The 21,046-nt window shown below is 45.3% G+C and overlaps 1 protein-coding gene across 5 annotated transcripts in view; it reads left to right on the top strand.

Moving 5' to 3' along the window:
• The window catches only part of TCF20 (transcription factor 20), a 185,748-nt gene that overhangs the window by 124,885 nt on the left and 39,817 nt on the right, over positions 1 to 21,046 (top strand). For all 5 annotated transcript variants that reach the window (XM_063704565.1, XM_004063574.4, XM_055374766.2 and 2 more), the window contains exon 2: positions 5,116 to 10,806. In XM_063704565.1, the coding sequence (XP_063560635.1) occupies positions 5,152 to 10,806 (5,655 nt within the window). In that variant the 5' untranslated portion in view covers positions 5,116 to 5,151. The remainder of the gene's footprint in view (positions 1 to 5,115; positions 10,807 to 21,046) is intronic.

Raw genomic sequence — 21,046 nt, 5'->3', positions numbered from 1 at the left:
TGGGAGGTTGAAACAGCAGGATGGCTTGAGCCCAGGAGTTTGAGACCAGCCTGGACAGCACAGTGAGACTCTGTCTCTATTTTTAAGAAATTATAAAAATTAGCCATGGTCCCAATTATTTTTTAAAAATTAACCAGGGGTCCCATGCCTGTGGTCCCAGCTACTTGGGAGGCTGAGGCAGGAGGATTGCCTGAGCTGGGAGTTGAGGCCACAGTGAGCCTGTGGTCATGCCACTGCACTCCAGCCTGGGCAACAGAGTGAGACTCTCTTTCCAAAAAAGAGAATGGATTGGGAAGTGGGATGTTGTTGGACATACGGAGGAAGAAGGACAGAGAAAGCCAATGTTGGTTTTCTATAAGAGGGCAAGGTCATCAGCCCTCTAATAGGATGGGGAGAACAAGTCTGCAGCTGGTTATGAGTGAGTTTGTGAGTTCGGCACATGGACTCTGGAATGTTGAGGCACAGAGTTCTGGACCTCACTAATACACCTCCACAGCCCTTCTGAAACTGTTCAGAAAGTTAGGAATATAGGAGAAAAACAGGAAAGGGAGAGTCAGTATGGATGGGGGAAGTACATCGGTAGGCCTCTTTTTTATTTATTTATTGAGACAGAATCTCGCTTTGTTGCCCAGGCTGGAGGGCAGTGGAGCGATCTCTGCTCACTGCAACCTCTGCCTCCGAGGCTCAGACGATCCTCCTGCCTCATTCCCCCGAGGTGCTGGGACTACAGGCACGCATCACCATGCCTGGCTAATTTTTGTATTTTTTATAAAGATATAGGGTTTCACCATGTTGCCCAGGCTGGTCTCAAACTCCTGAGCCCAAGTGATCTGCCTGCCTTGACCTCCCAAAGTTCAGGGATTACAGGGGTGAGCCACTGTGCCCAGCCTCTTTTTTAGAGTATGTATGCAAGTTCCTTAGGTGACTTATTCCTTTGGGGTATCAGATTTTCCTTACTATTTGTATTCATTTAAACAAAGGAATTCAGGCACTTATTATTACTAATCACAGTGCTTTAAAACTGACTACACTGATGCTTTTTTTAAGATGATGGGATAAAATTGGAATTATCTCTATTAGCTTTTTTTTTTTTTTTTTTTTTTTTTTTTAAGAGACAGGGTTGCTGTCACCCAGGGTGGAGCACATTGGCACATTCATAGCTCATTGCAGCCTTGAACTCCTGAGTTCAAGCAATCGTCCTACCTCAGCCTCTTGAGCAGCTGGGACTGTAGGCACACCTCATCACACTGTGCATTTAAAATTTTTTTTAACCCAGGCTGGTCTTGAACTCCTGACCTCAAGCGATCCTCACACCTCAGCCTCCCAAAACACTGGGATTACAGGTGTGAGCCACCACACCCAGCCTATTACTTATTTTATAGCTCCAGGTTTACATTTTCTGTCGTTGGTATATGCTACTTGGTTTACTTAATTGGTTTACTTGGCATTCCTAAAAAAGATAAACCTGGGCAACCACCTTCTCGTACTCAGGTGCTTCATGTATACTAAGAATATTTAGCATGACTGGAACCCTGCAGGAGGTATTTGGCCTTGGATTTTTTTTTTTTTCTTTTTCATAAAGTAGAACCATAACAATAGGGAAAGGGGTATCATACAGGACAGGGAATCTGCAGGGGAGGGCTGAGAACAGACCTAAGAAGGAGTCCTTCCTGTATCTGTTTTCCCTGTCTGGAGATAGGGCAGCCTGAGGCCTGATACGCTGATGTTTAAAGTGGCCTTTAGCTTTTGGTGGCTCCTATTTAGGAAGAATATGGAGCAAGTGGCAACATTGTTTATACACTCAGATCTTCAGAAGCCTGATTTTATTTCCAGAAGGATTAATTAAACAACATGTAACATAGCTTTTTATAGAGAATATCTCTTGAGAAGGCTTTTCATTAGTTTAAACTGCTAGCTTTAATGTTTTTGTTCAATTTAGCCCCCATTCAGCCTTGTTTTATCTAGAGAAGGCCACTGGCACTGAGGAATAGAGCAGGAGCACATCACAAGGAGAAAAAATTAATACTCGTGTAGACAGAATTGCTCTTGATAGTTCTAAGAATGATGGGGAGGGGGTGAAGAGCCAGCTGGAACAGTATGGAGGTCCTTATGAGAGGGTGGCAGTGAAGGGACAGATTTATTTTGGGTGGCTACCCACTTTCAAGGCCAAACTGACAGGACAACTGGCATTTTTTACTGACCATGTGGAAGACCCTCTGGGCAATGTAATGTTAAGAACATGGCCTGCCCCCAGCCCTGCTGCCTAGGAGCTTTGTGTTTCCTCATCTGTAAAAGGAGCGTGCTGGTGTTGTGAGGATTAAATGAGTTAGTGTATGTGAAGTGCTGGAACAGTGTCAAGCATCGTCATCATTTGAATGCTATTTGAATAGCTATTACCTACTGCCCTGCAGATTCACTGGAACAAAGCAACAGAGGCATTTTGAATAGGATGAGAAGTTGTTTCCTTTAGATTCTGACATTATTTGCACATGAATGTTTAGTGATTGTTTTGGGTCACATGACTATATAATCAAGCTTAAGGAAGTAGACCCTTGTCTAGCTGTTTTAGACTTACGATATTTCAAGATATGGGTCAAGCTTTTAGAATTTGGGGTTACTGGCCATCTTCTGCTCTAATCAATATTTACTTTCTGAAGTCTTTCCTCAGTTCTCATGTGGACTCAAGCTGGGTCTTTCCCTTAGAACCGGACTCAGGGGATTTTACAGGCAAGGTCTTCAGCATCCTCCAGCTCTGCTTTTAGGTTGATCATATTCTATTTTCACTTTCTATAATTCTCTCATGTCACTCCCACAGCACCATCTCTGAATAGGTGAGTTATAGCCTAGTTCTCTAAGGCCTAATTCTTACACCATTTAATCGTTCACACAGCCTCCGGTGTGATGACGTGAGGATTACAGCAAGGAACAGGCAGTTTCTGCCCTTTAAGGAGTTTACATTTTAGTCAGAGGAGAGACAGACAGTAAACAAGTAGCATATATGTGTCTGTTTGGAGTAAGTACGGGGCCAGGCAGGGGATAAAACAGGGGAGGGAGTTACAGCCAGGGAAAAGGTGTGGAGCTCGCTGTTTTTACTAGAATGACCAGGGAATGAGTGACACTTGCCCAAAGACTGGAAGGAGAGCAAGCTGTCTGGCTCTGGGAGAAGAACGTGCAGGTGAGAACAGAGTTCCTATGTAGATATGTGGTAGGCCTGTTCCAGGAACAAGGCAACTGTGGGGCTAGAGCAGAGAGTGATAGGGGAGGAGCTCAGAGAGGTCATGGGGGTCGGAGCAGGGGCCTTTGAGACCAGTTTCCCAAAGAATGAGGTGGGAGCCACTCCAGGGATTGGAGAGGATGAATCTGACTTACCTTTAAAAAGGTTGTTGACTTTCCTGCAGGCAACTCCATTTTCAGCTCCCCTTCAGGGGAACTAGGAAACTAGCTTCATAAACCATTGTAACTAAACTAAACTGTCTATTATACCTCACTTTACCCTATATGTATTTTGGAACTTGTTTTTTTAAGTAATTGGTTCTAAAGTCATTTGGAGCAATTTGGCCTTGTCCCTTTCATTTCTGACTCTGAGGAGACAGGCCCAGGTGAAAGGGGAAAGAAATCAGCTTGATTGATTAAGAGGGATTATAATAGGTAATACAAAGTGGTGGCTCAGTCAGATAACTTTGAAAGAGTCTGGGTCCTTGATGAATTCCTATTTTCCTCTCTGTTTTTTGCTGTCCTCCAAGATGATTGCTTCTAATTCTTTCATAGTAATGGCCAGTAATAGCTGTGAATTTAAAAAACTGGCAAATACAAATACCACATGGCGGGTAAAGGTGCTGGAACTTCTTGGAAACCTCCCAAAATAATCTGGAAGAATAGTCACTGCTATTCACTGGCTTAAGTCTAGCCCTTTGTACCTGGGAATTGAAGGAGAGTGGTGGAGAGAGGGGTGCTGTAGACACAATCATATGCCAAGAAGAGGTTGACTCCAGAGTTTGTGTGGAACCCATATGGGCTGAGTGTCCTGGAGTCACCAGTCATCACAGGTAGTTGGCAATTATAGTAAAGCTGCAAAAATTTGCACTTGGACATAAGGAAATGGCTGCAGTTCTCTGGCCAGGTCTGTTTCTCAGTGTTGGGGAGTGGTGATCAGCAGCCAGTGTTAAAACCCTCAGTTCAGTGATCACCCTAATACATGAAAGCAGAGGAATGAAAGTAGTGGCTTATGCCTGTAATCCCAAAACTTTGAGAGGCCAAGGCAGGAGGATCATTTGAGGCCAGGTGTTTGATGCTGCAGTGAACTACGACGGTGCCCCTGCACACTCCAGCCTGGGCAAGAGTGAGACCTTGTCTCAAAAAAAAAAAAAAAAGGGGGGGGGATTTGGTTTTTCTTACCCCACACCCTCTCCCCCCCATAACTGGAAGGCTTATTGAAAAATTGCTGTTTTTCATTGACAGTAATAACACAGCCCCATATTTTAATCCAGTTGAGTTTGGGGGCTCATTTGTCTAATAAGGCATTATTAGATATATGAGACATACATGTTTTTGCTGTATTGGGTTTGTATGCACTCAGAGTGCTGCTTTTCTACTACAGATTCTTGCCTCACTCTTTAGGCCATTTCTCTGCATATGTGCATTTTCAGAAGTGGATAGGATAAAATATAAAAGATGAAATTCAAGGTCAGGCGTGGTGGCTCATGCCTGTAATTCCAGCGCTTTGGGAGGCCGAGGCGGGCGGATCACGAGGTCAGGAGTTCAAGACCAGCCTGGCCAGCACAGTGAAACCCTGTCTCTACTAAAAATACAAAAAATTAGCCGAGCCTGGTGGCCATGCGCCTGTAGTCCCAGCTACTCGGGAGGCTGAGGCAAGAGAATTGCTTGAACCCTGCAGGCAGAAGTTGCAGTGAGCTGAGATCATGCAATTGCACTCCAGCCTGGGTGACAGAGTGAGACTCTTGTCTCAAAAAACAAAAAAAAAAAATAGAAATTCAAACCAGTCAGCTTCATCTGGACATCTGATTCATCTTTATCCCCTCCATCATCTAGACTTGATTTTATTTGTACCGAGGAGATGCGTGTCTAATGTTTTTCTTTCTTTTCTTCTATTTCTAGGAGGGCTGTTGGCCTGCTGCTGTGCTGCTGAACAGTATGCAGTCCTTTCGGGAGCAAAGCAGTTACCACGGAAACCAGCAAAGCTACCCACAGGAGGTACACGGCTCATCCCGGCTAGAGGAGTTCAGCCCTCGTCAGGCCCAGATGTTCCAGAATTTTGGAGGTGCAGGTGGCAGTAGTGGCAGCAGTGGCAGTGGCAGTGGTGGTGGACGACGAGGAGCAGCAGCTGCTGCGGCAGCGATGGCTAGCGAGACCTCTGGCCATCAAGGTTACCAGGGTTTCAGGAAAGAGGCTGGAGATTTTTACTACATGGCAGGCAACAAAGACCCCGTGACTACAGGAACCCCACAGCCTCCTCAGCGAAGGCCTTCTGGGCCTGTGCAGAGCTATGGACCCCCCCAGGGGAGCAGCTTTAGCAATCAGTATGGGAGTGAGGGTCATGTGGGCCAGTTTCAAGCACAGCACTCTGGCCTTGGCGGTGTGTCGCATTATCAACAGGATTACACTGGGCCTTTCTCTCCAGGGAGTGCTCAGTACCAACAGCAGGCTTCCAGCCAGCAGCAGCAGCAGCAAGTCCAGCAGTTGAGACAACAGCTTTACCAGTCCCATCAGCCCCTGCCACAGGCCACCGGCCAACCAGCATCCAGCTCATCCCATCTACAGCCAATGCAGCGGCCCTCAACTCTGCCATCCTCTGCTGCTGGTTACCAGTTAAGAGTGGGTCAGTTTGGCCAACACTATCAGTCTTCTGCTTCCTCCTCCTCCTCCTCCTCCTTCCCTTCACCACAGCGTTTTAGCCAGTCTGGACAGAGCTATGATGGCAGTTACAGTGTGAATGCTGGATCTCAGTATGAAGGACACAATGTGGGTTCTAATGCACAGGCTTATGGAACACAATCCAATTACAGCTATCAGCCTCAATCTATGAAGAATTTTGAACAGGCAAAGATTCCACAAGGGACCCAACAGGGGCAGCAGCAGCAGCAACCGCAGCAACAACAACACCCTTCTCAGCATGTGATGCAGTATACTAACGCTGCCACCAAGCTGCCCCTGCAAAGCCAAGTGGGGCAGTACAACCAGCCTGAGGTTCCTGTGAGGTCCCCCATGCAGTTTCACCAGAACTTCAGCCCCATTTCTAACCCTTCTCCAGCTGCCTCTGTGGTTCAGTCTCCAAGCTGTAGTTCTACCCCATCTCCTCTCATGCAGACTGGGGAGAATCTCCAGTGTGGGCAAGGCAGTGTGCCTATGGGTTCCAGAAACAGAATTTTACAGTTAATGCCTCAACTCAGTCCAACCCCATCAATGATGCCCAGTCCTAATTCTCATGCTGCAGGCTTCAAAGGGTTTGGACTAGAAGGGGTACCAGAAAAGCGATTGACAGATCCTGGGTTGAGTAGTTTGAGTGCTCTGAGTACTCAAGTGGCCAATCTTCCTAACACTGTCCAGCACATGTTACTTTCTGATGCCCTGACTCCTCAGAAGAAGACCTCCAAGAGGCCCTCATCTTCCAAGAAAGCAGATAGCTGCACAAATTCTGAAGGCTCCTCACAACCTGAAGAACAGCTGAAGTCCCCTATGGCAGAGTCATTAGATGGAGGCTGCTCCAGCAGTTCAGAGGATCAAGGCGAGAGAGTGCGGCAACTAAGTGGCCAGAGCACCAGCTCTGACACCACCTACAAGGGTGGAACCTCTGAGAAAGCTGGCTCCTCACCGGCACAAGGTGCTCAGAATGAACCCCCCAGACTCAATGCTAGTCCTGCCACAAGAGAAGAGGCCACCTCACCAGGCGCTAAGGACATGCCATTGTCATCCGACGGGAACCCAAAGGTTAATGAGAAGACAGTTGGGGTGATTGTCTCCCGGGAAGCCATGACAGGTCGGGTAGAAAAGCCTGGTGGACAAGATAAAGGCTCCCAAGAGGATGATCCTGCAGCCACTCAAAGGCCACCTAGCAATGGTGGGGCAAAGGAAACCAGTCATGCATCACTTCCCCAGCCAGAGCCTCCAGGAGGAGGAGGGAGCAAAGGAAACAAGAATGGCGATAACAACTCCAACCATAATGGAGAAGGAAATGGCCAGAGTGGCCACTCTGCAGCGGGCCCTGGTTTTACGAGCAGAACTGAGCCTAGCAAATCTCCTGGAAGTCTGCGCTATAGTTACAAAGATAGTTTCGGGTCAGCCGTGCCACGGAATGTCAGTGGCTTTCCTCAGTATCCTACAGGGCAAGAAAAGGGAGATTTCACTGGCCATGGGGAACGAAAGGGTAGAAATGAAAAATTCCCAAGCCTCCTGCAGGAAGTGCTTCAGGGTTACCACCACCACCCTGACAGGAGATATTCTAGGAGTACTCAAGAGCATCAGGGGATGGCTGGTAGCCTAGAAGGAACCACAAGGCCCAATGTCTTGGTTAGTCAAACCAATGAATTAGCTAGCAGGGGCCTTCTGAACAAAAGCATTGGGTCTCTATTAGAAAATCCCCACTGGGGCCCCTGGGAAAGGAAATCAAGCAGCACAGCTCCTGAAATGAAACAGATCAATTTGACTGACTATCCAATTCCCAGAAAGTTTGAAATAGAGCCTCAGTCGTCAGCGCATGAGCCTGGGGGTTCCCTCTCTGAAAGAAGATCAGTGATCTGTGATATTTCTCCACTAAGACAGATTGTCAGGGACCCAGGGGCTCACTCACTGGGACACATGAGTGCCGACACCAGAATTGGGAGGAATGACCGTCTCAATCCAACTTTAAGTCAGTCGGTCATTCTTCCTGGTGGTTTGGTGTCCATGGAAACCAAGCTGAAATCCCAGAGCGGGCAGATAAAAGAGGAAGACTTTGAACAGTCTAAATCTCAAGCTAGTTTCAACAACAAGAAATCTGGAGACCACTGCCATCCTCCTAGCATCAAGCATGAGTCTTACCGCGGCAATGCCAGCCCTGGAGCAGCGACCCATGATTCCCTTTCAGACTACGGCCCGCAAGACAGCAGACCCACGCCAATGCGGCGGGTCCCTGGCAGAGTTGGTGGTCGGGAGGGCATGAGGGGTCGGTCCCCTTCTCAATATCATGACTTTGCAGAAAAATTGAAAATGTCTCCTGGGCGGAGCAGAGGCCCAGGGGGAGACCCTCATCACATGAATCCACACATGACCTTTTCAGAGAGGGCTAACCGGAGTTCTTTACACACTCCCTTTTCTCCCAACTCAGAAACCCTGGCCTCTGCTTATCATGCAAATACTCGGGCTCATGCTTATGGGGACCCTAACACAGGTTTGAATTCTCAGCTGCATTATAAGAGACAGATGTACCAACAGCAACCAGAGGAGTATAAAGACTGGAGCAGTGGTTCTGCTCAGGGAGTAATTGCTGCAGCACAGCACAGGCAGGAGGGGCCACGGAAGAGTCCAAGGCAGCAGCAGTTTCTTGACAGAGTACGGAGCCCTCTGAAAAATGACAAAGATGGTATGATGTATGGCCCACCAGTGGGGACTTACCATGACCCCAGTGCCCAGGAGGCTGGGCGCTGCCTAATGTCTAGTGATGGTCTGCCTAACAAGGGCATGGAATTAAAGCATGGCTCCCAGAAGTTACAAGAATCCTGTTGGGATCTTTCTCGGCAAACTTCTCCAGCCAAAAGCAGCGGTCCTCCAGGAATGTGCAGTCAAAAAAGGTATGGGCCGCCCCATGAGACTGATGGACATGGACTAGCTGAGGCTACACAGTCATCCAAACCTAGTAGTGTTATGCTGAGACTTCCAGGCCAGGAGGATCATTCTTCTCAAAACCCCTTAATCATGAGGAGGCGTGTTCGTTCTTTTATCTCTCCCATTCCCAGTAAGAGACAGTCACAAGATGTAAAGAACAGTAGCACTGAAGATAAAGGTCGCTTCCTTCACTCATCAAAAGAAGGCGCTGATAAAGCATTCAATTCCTATGCCCATCTTTCTCACAGTCAGGATATCAAGTCTATCCCTAAGAGAGATTCCTCCAAGGACCTTCCAAGTCCAGATAATAGAAACTGCCCTGCTGTTACCCTCACAAGCCCTGCTAAGACCAAAATACTGCCCCCACGGAAAGGACGGGGATTGAAATTGGAAGCTATAGTTCAGAAGATTACATCCCCAAATATTAGGAGGAGCGCATCTTCGAACAGTGCGGAGGCTGGGGGAGACACGGTTACGCTTGATGATATACTGTCTTTGAAGAGTGGTCCTCCTGAAGGTGGGAGTGTTGCTGTTCAGGATGCTGACATAGAGAAGAGAAAAGGTGAGGTGGCTTCGGACCTAGTCAGTCCAGCAAACCAGGAGTTGCACATAGAGAAACCTCTTCCAAGGTCTTCAGAAGAGTGGCGTGGCAGCGTGGATGACAAAGTGAAGACAGAGACACATGCAGAAACAGTTACTGCCGGAAAGGAACCCCCTGGTGCCATGACATCCACAACCTCACAGAAGCCTGGTAGTAACCAAGGGAGACCAGATGGTTCCCTGGGTGGAACAGCACCTTTAATCTTTCCAGATTCAAAGAATGTACCTCCAGGGGGCATATTGGCCCCTGAGGCAAACCCCAAGGCTGAAGAGAAGGAGAATGATACAGTGACGATTTCACCGAAACAAGAGGGTTTCCCTCCAAAGGGATATTTCCCATCAGGAAAGAAGAAGGGGAGACCCATTGGTAGTGTGAATAAGCAAAAGAAACAGCAGCAGCCACCGCCTCCACCCCCTCAGCCCCCGCAGATACCAGAAGGTTCTGCAGATGGAGAGCCAAAGCCAAAAAAACAGAGGCAAAGGAGGGAGAGAAGGAAGCCTGGGGCCCAGCCGAGGAAGCGAAAAACCAAACAAGCAGTTCCCATTGTGGAACCCCAAGAACCTGAGATCAAACTAAAATATGCCACCCAGCCACTGGATAAAACTGATGCCAAGAACAAGTCTTTTTACCCTTACATCCATGTAGTAAATAAGTGTGAACTTGGAGCCGTTTGTACAATCATCAATGCTGAGGAAGAAGAACAGACCAAATTAGTGAGGGGCAGGAAGGGTCAGAGGTCACTGACCCCTCCACCTAGCAGCACTGAAAGCAAGGCACTCCCGGCCTCGTCCTTTATGCTGCAGGGACCTGTTGTGACAGAGTCTTCGGTTATGGGGCACCTGGTTTGCTGTCTGTGTGGCAAGTGGGCCAGTTACCGGAACATGGGTGACCTCTTTGGACCTTTTTATCCCCAAGATTATGCAGCCACTCTCCCGAAGAATCCACCTCCTAAGAGGGCCACAGAAATGCAGAGCAAAGTTAAGGTACGGCACAAAAGTGCTTCTAATGGCTCCAAGACGGACACTGAGGAGGAGGAAGAGCAGCAGCAGCAGCAGAAGGAGCAGAGAAGCCTGGCCGCACACCCCAGGTTTAAGCGGCGCCACCGCTCAGAAGACTGTGGTGGAGGCCCTCGGTCCCTGTCCAGGGGGCTCCCTTGTAAAAAAGCAGCCACTGAGGGCAGCAGTGAAAAGACTGTTTTGGACTCGAAGCCCTCCGTGCCCACCACTTCAGAAGGTGGCCCTGAGCTGGAGTTACAAATCCCTGAACTACCTCTTGACAGCAATGAATTTTGGGTCCATGAGGGTTGTATTCTCTGGGCCAATGGAATCTACCTGGTTTGTGGCAGGCTCTATGGCCTGCAGGAAGCGCTGGAAATAGCCAGAGAGATGGTGAGTATGAGAAATCTCTTACCAGCTTGGGATTTTTATTTCATTTGGTTCCTTTTCTTGCATGTTTTTGTTCTTACATGTCACATGATTATTCCTCCAAATTAAAGTGCCTATGCCCATGTGATGGACAGAAAATGAAATAGGTAATTTGGAAGATTTGTATAGACTTCTAAAATCGTTTTTCATTTTTTGAAATGTATAATGCTTACGAAGCATATTATTATATTTCAAGTTTCTTGGGCCACATCTTTTCTAACGCACACTTTCCAGTTAGGATATTTATTCTTTGGATCTGTTTCATAACTTATCCTGGGGCAGATCATCAACATCATCATCTTCATTTCTTTCTCTCTATTGAATGTTCTGTTTCCTGAATCCCATGTCTTCCTCATTCTTAAAGTGAGCCTTCATTTAAGGGCGTGCATCATCCTTTAGTAGTTTTGTGAGAAAGGGTGTGTGGGAGTGTAAAAATGTTGAGATCCTATATATCTGAGCATGACTTTATCCTAGCCTCACGCTTAATTGAGAGTTGGCTAGGTGTGGAATTCTAGATTGGAAGTGATTTTTCTCTCACTGTCTTGCAGTCGTTGTTCCTGGTTTGTCCTCTAGCTTCCAGTGCTGCAGTTGAGAAGACTGCCATTCTAATTTTTCATCCCTTGATGCACGTTCTGTTTTTCTTCTGGAAAGTTTGAGGATCTTCTCCTTTTCCCTAGGGTCTTGAGATGTCAAAATGATAGGTCTTGACTAGGTCATTTCATGATTATGTTGGTACTCTATGAGATCTTATGTACGCTGATGTCTTTCAGTTCAGGCAATTTGTCATGTGGTAGTTCTTTGAAAATTTCCTTCCCTCTATTTTCTCTGCTCTCTTTATAATTCCTGTTAATATAAGGCATTTTACCTCCTGGATTGATCCTCTGTTTTTATCTTTTCTCCTCTGTTTTATGTTTTATCTCATTATCTTTTTGTTCTGATTTCTCTATGCTTTCTTCAGCTTTATCATCTAATTTTTTTTGTATGTGGTTTTTGTTTTGGTTTTGTTTTGTTTTGTTTTGTTGTCACTCAGGCTGGAATGCAGTGGTGCGATCACAGCTTACTGCATTCTCGAACTCTGGGGCTCCCTGGTACCTGGGACTAAAGGCGTGTGCCACCATGCCCAGCTAATATTTATATTTTTTGCAGAAACAAGGTCTCACTGTGTTGCCCAGAGTGGTCTCAAACTGCTGGACTCAAGCAATCCTTCCACTTCGGCCTTCTAAAGTACCAGGATTATAGGCATGTGCCACAAGCCGCAGTGCCCAGCCTTCTAGCCTTTTATTTATTTTTTTCCTGATATTTTGAAGAGCTTTTTTTTTCTCTGAATGTACTGACTTTTAAAGAATAATCAGAGCCTAGTTGATGGCTATAATCGTTTCTTTTACTTTTTGAATACATTATAACATATTTTTTGTTTTTGTTTTTGTTTCAGTTTCATGCCCTTACCCAGGCTGGAGTGCAGTGATGTGATGATGGCTCACTGCAGCCTCCAACCACTGGGCTCAAGGGATCCTCCCAAGTAGCTGGACCACAGGTGCATGCCAGTACACCTGGCTAAGTTTTTTACTTTTTGTAGAGACAGCATCTCACTTTGTTGCCCAGGCAGGCTGGTCTCACCACCTGAGCTTAAGCAATCCTCCCACGTCAGCCTTCCAAAGTGCTGGAATTACAGGCGTAAGCCACTACACTTGGCCTGTACTATAATTTTTAAAAATCTTTGTCTGGTTCCTATTTTCTCTTTCTTGTTAGAGGTTCTTCAGATGTCTTGATTTTTTTTTTTCTTTATTGAGACAGAGTTTCGCTCTTGTTGCCCAGGCTGGAGTGCAATGGCGCAATCTCAGCTCACCGCAACCTCCGCTTCCCAGGTTCAAGCGATTCTCCTGCCTCAGCCTCCTGAGTAGCTGGGATTAGAGGCATGCACCACCATGCGCAGCTAATTTTGTATTTTTAGAAGACATGGGGTTTCTCCACGTTGGTCAGGCTGGTCTCGAGCTCCTGAGCTCAGGTGATCCGCCCACCTCGGCCTCCCAAAGTGCTGGGATTACAGGCTTGAGCCACTGCACCCAGCCTTGATTTATATTTTTAAGAGAGAAAGAGATGTTTTAAAAAATGGCTTGAAGCTCTGTGTTACAGTATGGGCCAGGCTTGCTAGCCTGTAGTCCTCTCCGTAGAATAATAAGGCAGCCAGCCAGCATATAGGTCTTTTTTCTGAGTTGAGTTTTCCCAGAGGAAAAAAAACATTTTTTTTTTTGTTCCAGAGAAAAATCTTGAGATTTCCTGTCTAGAGATGCAAGCTTGGCTGCCAGCATTCTAAGAGCCAAGTGGAGAAGAGGATGGTAGGGTTGTGTGGGTGGGGATATGGGCTCATGATTCAGTGCGCGGACTTTGACAATCTCCCGCCTGTTTTCAGTAGATGAGAACAGTTACCTGGTTGAACTGGGTTAAGGATCTAACTCCTCTTAGAAACTTTGGGCTAATGCTCTATTTTTCAGCCCCATGTTGCACCCCCACTTACTGAGGCCTCCCCAAGCTCTGTGCCCTAAAGTGGCTGGCTTTCTGGGGGCTCCTCCACTGCACTCATCATTACTGTCTGCTTCCTTGCAGTGCACAGAATCACTGTTACTCACTTCATCTCTCCTGTTTCCAGCTTCCCATTGCTCATGGTGTCATGAGTTTATCTTGCAAGTTTATCCACTTTTTCGTGGGAAGGGATCAGATGGATGTACAACTGTATGTTTAGTAGTCTACCATGTTATTTATAACCTTCTGGCAAAAAGGAAGTGCCCATAGACTATAGTAAAAATTATATTGAATGTGAAATATATATTTGAAATTAGAACATTTTAATTCAGTCATGCAAGGAGCTTGCCCTTTCCTCTTATCATGTCCCCTATCTCCCAATTATGGTCTTTTCTTTTTCCCTCCTTCCCTCTCTCCATTATTAACATCACTGTGAAACTCCAAGTTTGAGGTAGAAGATTTACTTCCCCTAAGAAGTTTATACGCAATGACATTTTAAAATGCAAAGATCCTAGGAGGATGTAACATTTAAGACCCTCAAGTACAAAATTCTTTAGTCAAATTTGAGCGCTCAAAATAATCCGTTAATCATCCTCTTGTCAAAGTTGAGTTCTTGCTTCCCAGCTTTCCTTGGAAAGTCACAGTATTTGGTGGGTTTTTTGTTGTTGTTTGTTTTTTGAGACAGAATCTCACTTTGTTGTGGGGTTTCACCATGTTGGCCAGGCTGGTCTGGAACTCCTGACCTCAGATCATCCATCTGCCTTGACCTCCCAGAGTGCTGGGATTACAGGTGTGGGTCACTGCGCCCAGCCTGTTTATTGCTTTTTGATGTGCATATGTGTATGTGACCATCTGACAGTGTTTTCGTTATTTCAACATTTATTATTAACATATCTCAGCCCAGTTTTTTTGTGTAAACTTTTAGGTGTTCTATAGCAATAATTGATAATCAATAATCAGGCTAAATCTTCCCCAGCAAATCTCTAGATCCTGTGTCTCAATTCAGGTCTTGGGCCGGGCATGATGGTTCACGCCTGTAGTCCCAGCACTTTGGGAGGCCGAGGTGGGCAGATCGCCTGAGGTCAGGAGTTCAAGACCAGCCTGGCCAACATGGTCAAACCCCGTGTCTACTAAAAATATGCAAAAATTAGCTGGGCATGGTGGCAGGCACCTGTAATCCCAGCTGCTCGGGAGGCTGAGGCAGGAGAATGGCTTGAGCCTAGGAGACGGAGGTTGCAGTAAGCCAAGATTGTGCCACTGCACTCTAGCCTGGGCGACTGAGTGGGATTCAATCTCCAAAAAAAAAAAGAAAAAAGTTAGGCTTGTTGTCTCTTTGAGCTGATGTACCACTATCACTATAAGATCCGTTTCTAGCTTTTATTTACCTAGCTTTTATTCTACTTTTCTCAGTGCACTCAAGGACAAACTAAAATTACACTAACTTGCCTTTTATTTAATTTGACAGATGATGTTTCAATTGTCCAGGATACTTTGAGTCTAGTTTTATCTTACTAGGTTTTAGCAGATAGATGCATTCAGTTTTGGTCTTGCTTAATGAGCATGCCCTTAATCCTATCATGTAAGATAAAGTCACATATATTTCATTAGAGATCCATTTTGGCCTATGTATTTATCAGGTGTTTTGACAAGCATGATGTTATATTAAAATATTGGGAAGTCCTCAAGAGACATTGCTCCTCTCCCTGTGTCACACTACTCTGAAAATTGCCAAAAACTAGAACATTTCTATATTTAAAAAGGGTGTTTACTTCCCTTCCTTTTTCCCTTCCTTTTTCCCTTCCCACAAGTGTGGGACTTGTGAATCTATTCATTTCAGCAGAAGTCCCCTTTGCTTCTGTCCAACATTGACCCCTGTTTGCCTTGGTATAATTGTGTATGAGAATCACAATGACCTCTGACATGAATGATATTACAGAGGTAATTGCCTTTGAATGGGTATGGATATAACTTGGTATGTACAAATCACCTTTGAGACATTAAGGAATGCCAAGGCGTGCAGGGATGTGACAGAAGGTAGATCTGGTGGCCATGGGTCCCTTGAGGCTGCATAGCCCTACTAGTGGGGGAGTCTTTGCTTGTTCCCCTCTCATAGAAGGTGCCCCTCCCAAATTTTTCCAACCCCCCTTGGGAAATTTTTAATCTTTTTTTTACCTGACAGTATATGTTAACTGGTTTTAGGTTAATTTTTATTTTCTATTTTTATTTTTATTTTGAGATGAGTCTTGCTCTGTTGCCAGGCTGGAGTGCAGTGGCACAATCTTGGCTCACTGCAACCACCTCCTCGTGGGTTCAAGTGACTCTTCTGCCTCAGCCTCCCAAGTAACTGGGACTGCAGTCATGCACCACCACACCTGGCTAATTTTTGTATTTTTAGTAGAGACAGGGTTTCACCATGTTGGCCAGGCTGATCTCAAACTCCTGATCTCAAGTGATCCACCTGCCTCAGCCTCCCAAAGTGCTGGGATTACAGGCCTGAGCCACTGTGCCTGGCCAATTTTCTTTAAATTTCTGAATCAATATATTAAATATTATATTTAGGGTTTTTTTTTCCCTTGATTTTTTTGAGACAGGGTTTCACTCTGTTGTCCAGGCTGGAGTGCAGTGGCATGATCTCGACTCACTGCAACCTCCGCCTCCTGTATTCAAGTGATTCTCCTGTCTCAGCCTCCCTAGTAGCTGGGATTACAGGTGCGTGCCACCACACCCAGCTAATTTTTGTATTTTTAGTAGAGACGGGATTTGACGATGTTGGCCAAGCTGGCCTTGAACTCCTGACCTTAAGGAATCCACCCTCCTCGGCCTCCCAAAGTACTGGGATTATAGGTGTGAGCCACGGCACCTGGCCAGTTTAGGGGCTTATTTTTAATACAAGTTTAAATAATGGATAATTATTTACTTCCCCCATCTAAAAGACTCACATCTTTCTTAAATTTACTTTAAATTGTGATGAAAAACATGATTTGGAAAATATAAAATAGATTGATTGCATTATGAAAATGAAATCACATATTAAAACATCAAAACAGCCAGGTCAGAAAGGTAGTCTCTCTAGTTTAACTGTAAAATAGAGCCATCAGTCTACATGCTCTCTAAATTCTCAACTATATGTTCCTTGAAGGTGGTCATTTCCAGGGCCTGGCAAGGCCCCCATCCTGGTGAAGGCTCCCTTCAACTCCTGTTCTCTGCTCCTAACTCCAGTACCTCACCCCCACCCCTACCTGATTCTTCCTCCTCTGTGCTTGCTACAACTGCCCTTTCTCACATTCCCACACTCCCTTTCTCCATTCTCCTCTCCCTCCCAGCCCCCTCTCTCTGGCAAGCACTTGCTTTTTGTTACTTCTGCTGGGACCCATCTTCATTTCTCACTCTCTAGGCGGTGGCACCCTGTTCCCCTTGCTGTTCCCATGGCTTTCAGTATATAGCAGAGAGTTGTATCTAATTTACCTGTTTTTCTTAACACTGTGTGGTATATCTTTTTATATCACTGCACGATGACATTGACACTAAATTTCCAGAGAAAAGGTTCATTTTCTTTCAGGATTTCGTCCAAATTCTAAGGAATCAAGTGAAATTTTCAGTTTTGAATTTTATTGCATATATTACCTTACAGAATAAATCATGACAAATTGAAGGACTCAAATTTTACTATGATTTATTTCTTGACTTTTTTTTTCTCTCTAGAGGTGGGGGGATGATGTGGGGAGCATTACACTTGATTTTAAAGTAAAATTTATAAGGAGTACACGATTCTTTGGCCAAGGCTGGGCAAGGTGGCTTATGCTTGTAATCCTAGCACTTTGGATTACCTGAGCCCAGGAGTTTGAGACCAGCCTGGGCAACATGGAGAAACCCTGTCTCTACCAAAAATACGAAAATTAGCCAGTCTTATGACCTAGTCTCAAAATAAATAAATAGAGAAAAATATTCAAAAAAATCCTAAAGGACCATAAACAAAAATATTGATAAACAAGCCACAACACACAAGTTATTATATGTTAATTACTCATCCCTGGGATGTTAAACTAGTTATTGCTAATCTGTTAAAAGAGCTAACAGCAAATAGTATGTAAAAGCAGGCATCCCTTTCAATTCAGCAAATATCTTGAGTCTCTACTGGAAAACCAGTTGAAATCTGAAGTTAAACTGCTGTCAGGGAACTTGCAGGGTGACTCAGCCTCAGCTTCGGCCCCTTAGCTGGTGTGTGGTTAGAGAAGCTCTATGTCAAGGCTTCTGAACTTCATGCAGGAAAGTTTGTGTGATTCTGCAGAAAGCAACGCCTTGCCGCACACAGGTCCTGCACTAGGGCTTCGATTTTTCCAAAAGATACGGCTTTCTTCATCCAATACTGTTTCAGGAAAATGGAGGTTCCTCCTCCGCACCCCAAGCCAAGGCCAATTTCGCGGGACCCTCAAGGCTTGCTACTGCAGATCAGTTTCGTCCAATTTATTGGAAAAACGTATGAGAAGAGAAAATCAAGTCAGCTAAACACTTGCCCTGGAAGGTCCTGGCTTTTGCCGTTCTCCTCAACAGCTGTGTAGAGGGGAGGCCTGGGTGAGAGCCCCAGAGTCACACTGCTTCATATGAATTCCAGGACTTGTTGTTTCCTTGCGAGGTCACTAGCTCAAGTCACTTAACCTCTGTGCTTCACTGTCCTTACCATACAAAGTATGAAAACTGACAGCACCTACAGTAAAGAGGTATGTTAGGAGGATTAAATGTGTTGCTCTTCGGAAGGTGCTTAGAGCAGTGTTTGGCACATTTCAACAGTTAGGTGGTTTCAGAGGAAATGCAAGCTGCAGACTGGTGACTGCCCTCAGATGGTGTCCTCCCTCATTGTTGTCTTAATAAAGATGTGTTCCTGTTAGCAAGCTCACTCAGTACTCTATAGCTCATGTTGTAGTTCCATCATAGTGCAGCTAGCTCATCTTGCCAGGGGTGCCCAGAACTTAATCTCTTTGAAAGTTGTCCTTTGTGGAAATATAAACATTATCTCCTTTTTACTCTTGTTGGAAACTCCAGTTTGCTGTTGGGGGGAAGGGTGGCAGGGTGTGAGGTATTTCAGGTGCAGTATTAATATTATGTCTTATGAAATAGCATCAGCCAACACGAACACACTCAGGAATTATATCTCTCAAAAGACAGAAGGCAAAAGGGAGGGACTAAAATCTACCTTGCATGTTAAGTAAAAGCATTAACATTCTAGTGAGATGACAAAGTTTTGATAGTGATTATCTAAAGCCAAAGAAAAGAGTCTGCCTGGTAGTAAAGTTGGGTTTTTTTGTTTTTGTTTTGTTTTTTTTGAGACTGAGTCTTGCTCTATCGCCCAGGCTGGACTGCAATGGCGCAATTTCAGCTCACTGCAACCTTCGGCTCCCAGGTTCAAGCAATTCTCCTGCCTCAGCCTCCTGAGTAGCTGAAGTTCCAGGCGCCTGCCACCATGCCTGGCTAATTTTTGTATTTTTAGTAGAGATGGGGTTTCACCATGTTGGCCAGGCTGATCTCGAACTCCTGACCTCAACTGATCCGTCTGCCTCAGCCTCCCGAAGTGTTGGGATTACAGGCATGAGCCACCGCGCCTGGTCTAAAGTTGTTTTTTTAAGTAAACTTTTTAACATGTCAGCACTAAAAGGCCCAAAATAATTAAGAATTCTGAGTTTGTGTGGTGTATCCACAGAATGATTCAGGACAAATACTTCCCTATAGCATTCCACCTCCTCCCCTAAAACAGTGAATATACTGAGAATATGTGAACTCCAGAGGGCTTGTATTAGTCCGTAAAGAAATACCTGAGGCTGGGTGATGTGTAAAGAAAAGAGGTTGAATTGGCTCACAGTTCTGGAAGCTGTATAGGAAGCATGATGCCTGCATCTGCTCAGCTTCTGGGGAGGCCTCAGGAAACTTACAGTCATGAAGGGAGGTAGAGGGGGAGCAGGAAGGCTTCTTGCATGGCAGGAGCAAGACAGAGTGAGGTGCGAGGTGCTGCACGCTTTCAAACAACCAGGTCTTGTGAGAACTCACTATCACAGGAACAGCACCCACCTGATCCAACCACCTCCCACCAGGCCCTGCTTCCAGCATTGGGTGCTACAATTCAACCTGAGAATTGGTGAAGTCACAGATCCAAACTGTATCAGGGATCTATTTGAAGGATTTAGCCTTTAATTTACGGGCAGTGCAAAACCACTAGTGATTTCTAAGCGTGTAAATCACATGTACAGGTTTGTGTTTTATAAAGGAAACTCAGGAAATAAGTAGGGAGATATCAGAAGCAGGTCATTCGAGAGGCTGTGGGATTAATTTGTGCAAGAGCCGGTAAGGACCGAGTATGTGGTAGAAACGGGAGTCAGAAGGATTGGATGGATCTGAGAAACGTTTTAGGGATTCAAAGTTGATAGACTTTTTTTTTTTTTTTTGAGACGGAGTCCTGCTCTGTCACCCATGCTGGAGTGCAGTGGCATGATCTCGGCTCACTGCAACCTCCACCCCCCAGTTTCAAACATCCTCCCAGGCCTCAGCCTCCCAAGTAGCTGGGATTACAAGCATGTGCCACCATGCCGACTAATTTTTGTATTTTTTAGTAGAGATGGGGTTTGACCATGTTGGCCAGGCTGGCCTCGAACTCCTGACCTCAAGCGATCCACCTGCCTCCCAAAGTGCTGGGATTATAGGTGTGAGTCACCGCACCCGGCTAAAGTTGATAGATTTTAAACACTGACTAGATGCGGCAGGTTTGGGAAAGTGAGGAGGCAGAGGTCAAGGATGAAGTTGAGGTTTCTAGCTCCAGCAAGTCAGTGGGCGAGGTGAGGGGTCATCAACATAACCAATAACAGAAAGAAGGGTTGAAGAAAAGAAATTTAGGTTTGCGTTTAATATGTATTAGACAAGAAAATATTAGATATGAAGGCAGTTCAGCCTAATATACATGTTTAGATAAGTCAACACTAGATTCTAATATAGCATTGTAAATAACTGCTTGCTTTTTATTTAGCCTTTCAAATAGATGTAAACTGATAAATTTTTAAATCCAAATTGAAAGAAAGTGGAGAGAAAAATAGGAAATCATGAGGTCTGTGTCATGTTTATAAAAAAAAAAAAAAAAAAGACCTGGAGAATCCCAAAAAGATACCAAAAAAATTTAAGCTATCATTATAATTATTCCTAAAATGTAATTAGAAGGGGAAACAGAAAGGATAACTTGCTGTTTGGGCTTTTTTTTTTTTTTTGGACAGAGTCACTCTGTTGCCCAGTCTGTAGTGCAGTGGTGCGATCCCAGCTCACTGCAACCTCTGCCTCCCAGGTTCAAGCGATTCTCCTGTCACGGCATCTGGCAATTTTTTTTTTTTTTTTTTTTTTTTTTTTTTTTTTTGAGAGATGGGGTTTTGCCATGTTAGCCAGTCTGGTCTCGAACTGCTGACCTCAGGTGATCCACCTGCCTTGGCCTCCCAAAATGTCGGGATTACAGGCCTGAGCCACCACACCTGGCCTGTTTAGACTTTTAAAATAATTTTCCCAAGATACTGACAATGTGGTAAAAAACCAAGACTGTATTTAATTACACTGAGAAAGAGCACGTCAAACATTTTTATGGGCCTGAAGAAAACCTCTCTGTTGTGCACAGTTGTACCCTATTTCCTCAGTTTCGGAATGCAGCTTCAGTGCCTTT

Source organism: Gorilla gorilla, chromosome 23 (assembly GCF_029281585.2).
Source record: "Gorilla gorilla gorilla isolate KB3781 chromosome 23, NHGRI_mGorGor1-v2.1_pri, whole genome shotgun sequence".
Lineage (NCBI taxonomy): Eukaryota > Metazoa > Chordata > Mammalia > Primates > Hominidae > Gorilla > Gorilla gorilla.
This window is presented reverse-complemented; position numbering and strand designations above follow the sequence as displayed.